We start from the raw sequence: 11,220 nt of genomic DNA, 5'->3' as shown, positions 1-11,220 counted from the left end.
TAAACCAACGTTAATTTCCTCTGGATAAAAACTATGTCTGACATGTATATTTTTCTACGTAAAAATTACCATAAATTGCTGTGCATTGAACATGAAATTTCATCTTGATAATCTAATATTGAATACCGTGTATTAAAAAGATTAAAATGGTTTAAACCTTTAATTTAAGACTTTCCTTCGATTTATTTCTATTGATTCCCTGCCCAGATATTTCCACGAGCATGAAATTCATTTCAACCGAATGTGATTGTGACTAGAAATTCTTCCAATTTCTCTATTTTTTGCCTGTTTGTTTATTTAGTTACAGAATTTCTTTTTGCTGTTGCAACTCACCCTAGTGCCGGGGTGTGCCGACTGCTCGAGTCATTATGGTTGTACAATAGAACGCAATCTCAATTACTCTTTGTCAACACCAAGTGGCCAACTACGTTATAATGTGTAGTGTGCAGTCATAGAACAAAGATTCCTAAGACGACTTAGTAGTCAGGGCCAGCCTTAGGCCAATGTTACCGATGCGTCCGCGTAAGGCCTCCCGCTGCTTAACACCAGAACAAAAAGACATTTAGCATTCATTCTGCGAAAATCACCGTGTAATATCTCAGTGTCTTCTCGAAGGAGAATGTTTTGATGAAAATACATCACAAAGGCATGGGAGCTGATTTGCAAAGAGTTTATATTTGGTCCACGTTGTTTTTAGTGTTATATTAAGTTATTTAAAATCGGTAAAGGGCGCTTCTTGAGGAGGGCCCTGTTGGTATTATTAGTTGTTATTTGGTAATCTTTGCATAAACTACTATAAAATAGCAGTCTTGAGAGTACATGGTCTATGTTTATACAATGCAGTTATGAATTTCGTTGCAGTGTGACTATTGCTATAGATTTGCAGCGCGATGCACTTTTATTATTATAATATGGAACCACATTATAACCCAATTACTTTATTACTTTAGCGAATAATAAGCTTTAGGACAGGTAAACACTGGAATTCATCACGGGATATGACAATTTAAGATATACGAAAATTGTGAGGGAAGATTAGCACTTAACATTGGAGTTCGAGTTTCGATCAACACCAGGTTTTTGATCTCCACTATGGATGTTGGCCTACTAAAATGTGTTTTTTGGATTTGGTCCGAAGTCGTAATATCGTATCGTAAACGTGAACGACACAGTAGGCCTACCTATAAACCGGGGGCTTATATATTTAAGGAAACAGTTTACCTGGAATAAAGAAATTTTCAAGCATAATTTTAGAAATATAAGTATTTAGAAGAATTTATTCCCGAAGGTGGGCATAAAATAGACCGAAAACAGAATTCGGACCTTTTTACCCGTATCGATTGAATTAGTTCTGCCTACCGAAATTTCTGTGCACCTCTCTAAGCTCTAACCTCCACCCTTCAATCGTAGATTCTCTACATATTCCAAATCAAAATCTCTTACAAAACGTTCTTTGGGCAAAATCCATAACAGACACTGCTTTTTATTGTATATCGTAATAGGTTACTATAACATAGTTCAACATTCTCGTTAGTGTGCATCTACAGTATTATCCTCATAACAGTTTAGTTTAAGGGAATATAGATGCATGATTTATCAATGGCAATACTTTATTGTCTTATTATCTGATTCTTACTGTTCATCGTTTAGTGCACTCGTGGGTCTCATTCTCGTGACCTCTTTTGGCCACAGAAACGGGATTCTGGTTCAGGGAATGTTTCTTTCGTGCAGTTTTATTTAACCATTCCTTTGTTGTGCACTTATGACTCATAGGTAGATAGGCTATTCACTGCTACTGTAATCAAGCTACGTTACTTCGTGAATTTGATTTCGGTTGTTAATATCAGTGTCTTTAATGTTAGTGAGCATGTTCCTTTGCGTTTTTTAATACATCATTGGTGTTTGCAATATTTCGTATACATTTCTTAAACTTAGGAACTATTTTGTTGGTTTGGTGACCATGATCAACTATCTTTTAGCACAATTGTGTCGTTGCTATCTTGCCTGTTTTAAGCCCTTGGGCTTTGCCACTTTTTCTTGATCGTTAATTTTTCGTGAGTATGTGTTTTATTGTGCTATAACTATCACGGTTATCATTGTAACTTCCGCTCCGCACAGTTACTAGCGAAAAAAACCATGCAATAGCCAACAACCCTAAAATACATGTATACGTTATGTTGTGTATTTGTACAGTACTCAAACTTAAGGTGGCGCACAATTTTGTGATCCTAGAGTACATTTCTCGTGGACACAAATGCTTACAGACCGGAGAGACCTGGGCATGTGGTGATGGGACATGTGTTTTGATGTTGGACACAGTTAACATAACGACGTTAATGCTGGTTATTCCGTTTTTAACCTATTTATGTTTTTTTTCTGGACTGTGTCATGTACTTAGTGAAGTTCTGTTTTTCTTTAGTTGCTTCTGAATGAAATAGCTTATCTTAACAATTCAATTTACGAAAAGCGTACAGTACTGGTGGATTGACTTTAGCTAGCCGGTCAACCTGTATCATTGTATGGATCAGTGGATTTAACTCAATAACAGTAAAAAGAAAAAATGCAGCACGATGATGTAAGTAGGCTATGTTAAATAAATTTTATTATTTTTCACGGTGCCATTGCTTAATTTGGTGACAATAGACCCATTCGGAGTTAACGCTGCCATTTTTTTGATCGCGTATACTTGATAACAGAAATTGTCAACCCACTTTGATTCTTTTTTTAAATTACAAGCATTCTGGATATTGGATTGTAAAGATTTCGCTCCCAGGTAGGTAGCATATGAATTCCTTTAGGTTATCAAACAAAATTGAAAAGATGTTGCCTAGTTCTTATTTTACATTGGTTTGAATCCTAGGCACTAGACTTGTTCGATATGACGTCCTGATATGTGGTCAGCGAAGCATGCAACGTAATATGCGTAAGAGTTAGTGTGTTACCTGCGGCGCATTGCATAGACTAATTTTATTTTGCATGTCAAGCAAAGTTTAAAATAATCAGCTAGAATACAAACCGAATTATTGTATTCAAACATGCTGCGGATACCAAATATCTACCATACCAGATACCTACGGCACGTTATACACGTAATTTTGCCTTAACTTTCAAGCAAAGCTCAAAAAATTGACCTAAATGATAATTTAAAAATTGCGGTAAAAAAATTACTGAATTACTTTTATTGTATGTGCTGCAGGTACCATATGCATTTCACATCACATGCTTTACTGACCATGTATCTAGACGTCATATCGAATAAGTTTAGCACTTGCAACTCAAACCACTGTAAAACAAAAATTAGGAAACATACAATTAAAATATATTTATTCTTTATCGTATAAAGAAATTCATATGCTATGTACCTGAGCTAAATTGTTACAATCCAATGACTAATATGTTTGCAATTTAAAAAAACAATCAGAGTGGGTCTACAATTTCCATTGTCAAATATAGTCGGTGGATAAAATCTTGCCACCCAGACAGTAACTTGAAAATCGTCTATAGTTCCAACGGTCTTCTTTATTTTGCACTCTCCTATCGGGATGGTATATTGCAGTGATTCTCAAACCTTTTTCGTTGCGACGTCTTTGGAAAAGTTTGCCGGACTTGTGACGCACAAGCGGTAAGAATCTAATAAAGACGCATATTATCAAAGTTGTATTTACTGATACAACAAAAATGAAATCTGAATGTCCAAAAAAGAAAACAAATATGATACAACAAAAAATGAATATAAATAAAAAAGAATGTCATTTAATGTGATGTTTGGGCTTGTTTACTTTCGCAAAGTTTATCGAATTTTGGGAGAATTCGAATTCATGTGCCATGAGATAGTAAATTATTGTGTGACGAAATTATATATTGTTATGAGCTGATATTAAGGTTTGCTAACAAACAGAATTATTGTGTGACGGTCTTGGAAAATTAAAACGACGCAAAGTTTGAGAACCACTAGTATATTGAATTATTATAACATAAGTTATAACTCCTTCCCATTCAGCCCTTCATGTAGGAGCACAAAACTACAAGGGAGGCCCACTTGTTTTGTTTAGTATAAATCGTTGCACACCTAAAAATTCAACTGTGTTTGTTGATTGAATCTAAAACGTGAACATATCTCACTTTCCGATACTTAAGGTTTTAAAACTTGTTGATTGTTAGATTGTTTGAAAGGAACATCGGCTAGTGCTAAAGCGCCTACAATATATTGGAATTTACAATTGTTTGTTCACCAAAAGAAGTATATAACAGATGGTCATACTTACATGGTTTGACTTTTTTCTAAAATGTACATATATGTGTGTGCATAGGCACCAGCTTAGCAAAACAACTGGGCGTGCGGTGTGACATCACGTAAGTAACTCACCCTATGCACAAAACAGAGCATGTCAAGTTTTGCGGTTAAGTAATTGCAAAATTTACGCTAAATAATTCTTTCAAACGGCGTAAAACTGTAATTGTAAGATGTTCCACGTTGCTTAAATTTGATATACGAAAAGTGTAATCAGTTCTTTAGAAAAAAATTTAGCCAATTTCGAGGAGTCGTACTCTTCTTTATTTGGAAAATTGGTAATACGACATTTTTTTAAAGACAAATACGACCACCCAATCAAAGCAAAGTATGTATGCATTAATGCTTAGTAGAACGTTCACTGTTGACGATTGAAAACGCTCGACGTAATTAAAATATTTTCATGCGGACACCCGACACAACAATGGTAAATGACCCTACCTACGAGAACAGATCGTGCGAACACAACCTTGGAAAATAGGCTTAATTGTCACTTTCACAAAAAAAAATGTGTCTCTGCTAATCCCAAATATTCAACGTTTAACAAAATAATATATTTTATTACTTTGAAACAAAAATACTTTGTTCAAAATGACAAGAAATAAACGATAGATACGAAATCCGAAGTTCAAACTGCAAGCGTTCGGATTTAACTTAGCATCTTTCCGTCAAATCGCGTTGTGCAGAAAACATAACGTTCGCCAAGGAGTTAAAAGAGAAAAACAAACTCAAGAAGAAAGAGGCGAAGAGAACAATCCACATTCCTTACCCAGAATGCGCTGCAAGTTGCAGGGTTTAAATTAAGGACACACAGTTTGTTGTAAAGCGGGTGGGACGCTGTTAACTTCTTACACTGCAGATTTTGTCAAAAATAAACGCATTTTGTTACGCTTAAAACACTTTTCCACATGATTTTATTAAGTAAAAATGAACGAATAGTTTATGCTTAAACAAGTCTTTATAGTACGTTATAGGGCTATAAGCTACCAAACGATTTCCAGAAATGAAACTTTGTGCTTACATTGACGCGATAAGAAACCAGTCAGAGATTAAAAATTTAATTTAGAGAAACTTTAAGCGTTTTAATGTGTCATGGAATTTAAAAAAAACGCAAAATCTTACCAAAGTCTGGTAGTGCTGTGTGTGTACTTTTCTTCAAAATGTGCAAATGTGGCACTGGACATAAATGTAAATGTTAACACGACCAAAAATGAATCAGGCATTCATATATATAAAATTTTTATCCTTTTCTCGAACATTTTCACAAACTTTTTCATTTTTGCAGGTTCTGTGGGATGTAATTGGCGGAACCAAACATTGCTCATATAAGATCAAGCAAGTGCACATTTAGTTACACATTTTAGTAAATGTTTAAACTCTGTTTTGTCAGTCTTCGTTTCAGTGTCATATTTGTCAACTAAATTTTGCATTTTTAAAACCAGCTAAACTTTGTTTCTTCTATTGAATTGCAGACTTACTGTACGTTTTAGTAGGAATAAGAGTTGTGTCATCACCGTTTATTTTCATGCCACAGCTTGGATAATTATATTTTCAATCCATCACTTAATTTGTAATTATTCTGAATCAGTCACAAAGATTTATATATATTATATGCATACTTCATGGATTTTTGTTAATAAATCTGACAAACTAGCTCCTTAAATTTGTAGAACAAGAACATCAAAAACCCAGCGATTTTGTAAAAATGAATACAATGTGACAGGACTGTGCAACCGAAGGTCATGTCCACTTGCTAACAGTCAATATGCTACTATTCGCGAAGAAAAGGGTACTTAACCTATTAATGCTTTGCGTGTGTTATATCATTAACAATTAGTTATACTGATACAGTAGTTGATAAATTAATGTACAGAAGGTGACCCTAAGATATTGTTTGATGCTTTAGGCGTGTGTTATCTCTACATGAAAACAATTGAACGTGCCGCTTTCCCATCAAGATTATGGGAAAAAGTAAAACTGTCAAGAAATTATGACAAGGCTTTGCAGCAGATTGATGAAAACTTGATTTACTGGCCATACTTTTTACGACACAAGTGTAAACAGCGATACACTAAAATTTATCAGTATCTGATTCGCATAAGACGACTTACATTGAAAAGACAGTATGTAACAATTTTCCTTGTTATACAGTAGTTGAATTTTCTTGTATTGTGATAAATCTGTTGAAATTGGTAATAGGCAGTTGTGGAATTTGCATAGTATTTGCATGATTTACATTAAATATGACTAGTTTCTTTAAATATGTTCACTTAATCCATTTTGTAGAAAAAAGCTGGTTCCTATTAATCGTAAAGTTGAAAGAAGGGAAGCAAAGAGGGAAGTAAGTTGTATGACATGCCTGAATTTATTTTAGAAAATTATTGATATAGGTAAATCATTTTTCAGCAAAAAGCGTTGGTAGCTGCACAACTTGACACAGCAATTGAAAAGGAGTTGCTGCAAAGACTGAAGCAAGGAACGTATGGCGATATTTACAATTTTCCGGCCACTGCTTTTGACAGAGCCATGGAGCAAGAAGAAGCTGAAAGTGACAGTGAAGAGGATGAAAAAGAGGAAGGAGAATCAGAGGTCTGTTTTCATTGTTCTAACTTAACATCTACTTGATTTATAATCACTGTATTATGACATTTCTTAGTTTGAGGATGAAGAGCCCATTGACACTCAGTTTACATTCTTTATTTTTCATGTATGCCTAACACCAATTAGTCTGATGTACGAAAGCTTTAGTCAAAATTACTAGATTAATTAATAAAATCTGCGTGCAAGTGAAACCACTACATGGGAATAAGCAACGTTTGCACTCACAGACTCCTGGTATTTCAGCCATCTCTTTGCATTAATTACACTTCCAACAAGATTAAGCATCGTAGGCAAACATCTCCAAACCAAATATATTGAGCTGTATCTTTTAAGAAAAGAAATATTTCTGTTTGTCTAGTTATATTCATTATTTCATGATTTATAGCTTTATACATTAATTTGATGCAAGTTCCACATGTAAAGGGCATATGCATTTCAGAGTGAACGTGAATTTGTGGATGCAGATGATTTTGAGGAATCAGAAGCAAGTGATATGGAGGTAAAACAGTACCATATCATTTATTGGGTTTCAAAAAAAGTTATGGTAATCGCTAACCTACAGTATCAGTATGTTACTCTACTCTAGTCCACACCGATAGCAGCCTCTTTAAATGGTAATGAAGATTACCAACGCTTTGTGATAGATAACATAGCATGTCAATTTGCTAAGTGTTTCGATTTCTTGAACTAGACAAACTAGCCGGGCTTAACTATATTTTTTACAGGACATGAATGAACTGTCGGAGTCTTCAGCTGAAGAAGAACTCGAAAAGGTTCCAATCAAGAAAAAGAGGCAGAGGGTTGAAATAGAATACGAACTAGAAACGGAGAACAGAACTAAGCTTAAACATGCCACTTAAGATTACATGCATGGGGCAGTGTTTGGCATAAACTAGTTGCGAAAGTGGAAGAATGTGAAGTGTTGCGCTTCTAAAAATGTTTCAACGTATTGTGGTGTTTGGGACCCAGACCCAGAAACGATGTGCTGTCCCAAATAAAATAATAGTCGATTGCATAAAATTAATTTAAACATCAACTTAACTGTAACCGTTGGCTGATCAATGTGAATACGTATTACTTTCATTAAACGTCAAAATATGGTAGTGGAACAATATGTAGAAATGGCCAACTTGTGAGCGAGCATCTATCACTTATTAGTCGTAAATTGCTCGAGAATCTTAACTTTTAATTCTAACCTTGTTCTTGCACTTGCAAACGAAAACTTGCTCTTAAGAACACGCTATATCCTCTCGAGAGAGTAGTCCGGGACTTGAGATAGGAGTATAGCGCAAGGCAAGATATTACGTTATACATACGTTGTTGAGCTGTTCATGGTACACCACTGCGGCTAACTTGATATTATTTTATTCATATGTAACATGTGCCCAAGCACAGGCATAATTTGACGGAGTGAGACGTCTTAAAAGAGCTTCTGTATGGTTCCTTGTCTAAAAAAACGACCGACTCGAAATGGAAACAGGGAATGAAGAGAAAAAACAGTAATTCTTCGGCCAAATGAACGTAGTGTTCTGCCGCTATCTAGCGAACAGGGTTGTGAACGCTAGAGCCATGTTTTAGTGCGACGATTACCGAATTGGGCGTTAAAATCTTCCAGTTTGCACGTTTAGGTAAGCGTAAGCCTGGCCCAAAATTGATTTTCTTCATTTCAACATTCTATTGCAAGATTTAGTGATATGTGATTTCGTGAGATAATAGCCAAAAGAATAGTAAAATAACATGCAAAATTTTAGGGAGCCACCATACGGGACTTTTCGATTAATTGCATTTTTAGTAATTTTACGTTATAATAAAATAAACAATGAAGTTAGGCCATTTTACAAGCATGCATGGAAACCTTTGCTTAAATGGACTTAAGATGTCATGTTGTAGCGATTATAACAACTAACTTAGTATGATGGTGGGCTAATAATAAAACCTTTTTTCGATGTGATAAACTGACTTGTTTCAGGTAGGCCTATAATATTTCGAGACCGTCAGACTGGGCCGGTAGGTATTTAAAAAAATATCAATATCATTCCACGATATAGAAAACCAATCGTCTTAAATCAGTGGTTCCCAATCTGTTTTAAGGATGACCCACAATTTTATATGATTTGTATCTATGGCCCTCTTTCTCCAATCCATATAACGTGGCTGTCTGCAGAAAACGGTCGGTCGGTCAAAAGACGGTCGACGGTTAATAGACGGTCAAAAATGCAATAAAGAAAGGAAAGTGAACTTACAAGCAATTGATTGATAAACACAAAGGAATGTCTTTAATTGTAGCGTATATTATTAACAGGAAGGACGCGTAATTTTCGAATATTAACTTGTTTAAAGATAGACTAATATTGTTTATGTAATAGTTCTTTGTGGATTTTGCTTTTACAGCCGGTTTTGCATGATTTATTTATTTCAAAGTTTTCTGCCAACTTTTTTTTTTTGTTCTTGATCACATATGCATCGTCGTCTAAAACGTGGTTCGCAATGATTGATTTATTATACTGTATTTATTCTTCAAACGCGTTGGATATGTGCCATTTTCATGTTTTCTGGAAGTGGTGTGCGGTTTTATCAATATAGGAACAGTCCGTTTCATGTGGACACGCGGTATAGCCACATTTGGCAATATAGGCAAAGAGTGTAGCACCCCGCTTGTCGCTACAATTGTAATAAGTACCACAAATAAGAAGTTATTTCCACATACAGTAGCACTTCATAAATGCGCAACTGTTTACAACCTTTGAAGTGTGAGATGGCCACATCTCTTTAGTTGTAACTTGGGTTAGGCATACCATATTTTTGTGATTGAAAATCGGGACGCTTCAGAACAACGAGCCTTATCAGATAAACGTGGTTAATGTTTTACTAGGAGTATGAAACTATTTTGGATTCTAATCGTTAGGGACAACTAAAGTAGTAAGACACCAAGAAAAACTAAAATTATGCATTTTACTAGGAAACAAAACAATGTTTAAGCATTTGTAAATTTACATAATCGTCCAATCATACTTTTCTGTAGACAATACTTTCTTCAAGAAGTCTTTATTCGACTTTATTTTCTCATAAAAATCACAGCAGGAAAAGTCAGTGTTAATTTTGCAGGTGATAGCCTAAGGGCTTTCACATTCAAATGGTTTTTGCAGAAGGAAATGCAAACAAGTACCGGTACGAAATAAGTTCTTTCAATAACCTAACTGCAAAAAGATCACCTCCTCCTTCTAGCCTACTATAACTGAACTAGCGAATGCCCTAACAATCAACTCACTACTAGACCAATTACCAGCTAGAATGACGTAACAATTACTTTCACATTTAACACAACGAAACAAGAACACGTATCGAGCATTGCTGTTCAGCAAGTTGGCTAAACAGACCAATCACAGCATGCTAATATTCGTGTAGTGTGGGGCAATGCTGGCTGACTAAATGCTAAAGCGGGACTCTTGGTTGACTGACCGGGACAAAGCCTTAAAAAGCGGGACTGTCCCGGCTAAAACGGGACGTATGGTAAGCCTAGGGTTATGGTTAGCCATATGTCTTAGAGTTCGCTTTATTTAGCGAGTACGTAAATTGCAAACGCTTTTACAATTTACGAACGTTTAAGTATGATATTTTGCCTGGCCGAAAGGTTCATAACAACGGGTTCAAATATTGCATTCACTCTAAACTATCCAGTAAAAAACATAGCTCTGTTGGCTGAATGAGTCATTATTACAGGCAATTGTAAATTGTGATCGCCTTCGGAAATTGCATACGCGTTGACAAAAACACGCGTTCCCAATTAGTCAACACGATTGCAATTTGCAAGCGTGAATAGGTGAGCCAATAGTGACCTAGTTGGTCAACACAGATAATTTTACTTTTACTAACTTTTATTTTTGCAGACCCACGGACAGTCTCAACGGAGATCGGTAGTCAAAAACCAGTGTTCTATAGTACACTTCGATAGCTATTCACACAAAACTATCTTGAAAGCTTACATCACAGCCTTTTTTGAATTTTTCTGATATGGTTTTGGAACGAGAATGTCCACAATAGAAAAAGCTCTAATATAATTTTGGCAAAGTGATGGTCATGATCCTCTGATCAATATTTATGTCAAAAATTTTTAAAAACAATGAAAGAATTATTATCATAGACATGTTAGGTACGGAACACAACAAAGTAATAAGAGGAATAAAATTTTTGATAGAACAACAAATTGCTTAATTGTTAGTGTAAATTGCCAATTTTTGTCTAATTTTTTGTAACTTCACAGTTGCCAACGATACAATCATATCTTCCATAGACACATTACGGTTCATGAAAACGAAATCTTGCCTGAA

At 35.2% G+C, this 11,220-nt stretch overlaps 1 protein-coding gene across 1 annotated transcript; it reads left to right on the top strand.

The window, feature by feature from the left end:
• The first annotated feature begins 2,378 nt into the window (after positions 1-2,378).
• Positions 2,379-7,995, top strand: LOC143460544 (protein MAK16 homolog). The gene is made up of 8 exons (XM_076958103.1): positions 2,379-2,575; positions 5,577-5,626; positions 5,962-6,080; positions 6,198-6,414; positions 6,578-6,632; positions 6,698-6,880; positions 7,332-7,391; positions 7,618-7,995. Exons 1-8 carry the CDS (start codon positions 2,561-2,563, stop codon positions 7,750-7,752), a joined length of 834 nt encoding a protein of 277 aa, XP_076814218.1. The 5' UTR covers positions 2,379-2,560; the 3' UTR covers positions 7,753-7,995.
• Positions 7,996-11,220: the final 3,225 nt, after the last annotated feature.

The sequence above is a fragment of the Clavelina lepadiformis genome, chromosome 5 (assembly GCF_947623445.1).
Source record: "Clavelina lepadiformis chromosome 5, kaClaLepa1.1, whole genome shotgun sequence".
Lineage (NCBI taxonomy): Eukaryota > Metazoa > Chordata > Ascidiacea > Aplousobranchia > Clavelinidae > Clavelina > Clavelina lepadiformis.
The sequence above is the reverse complement of the archived record's forward strand: the minus strand, read 5'-3'. Positions and strand labels throughout refer to the sequence as shown.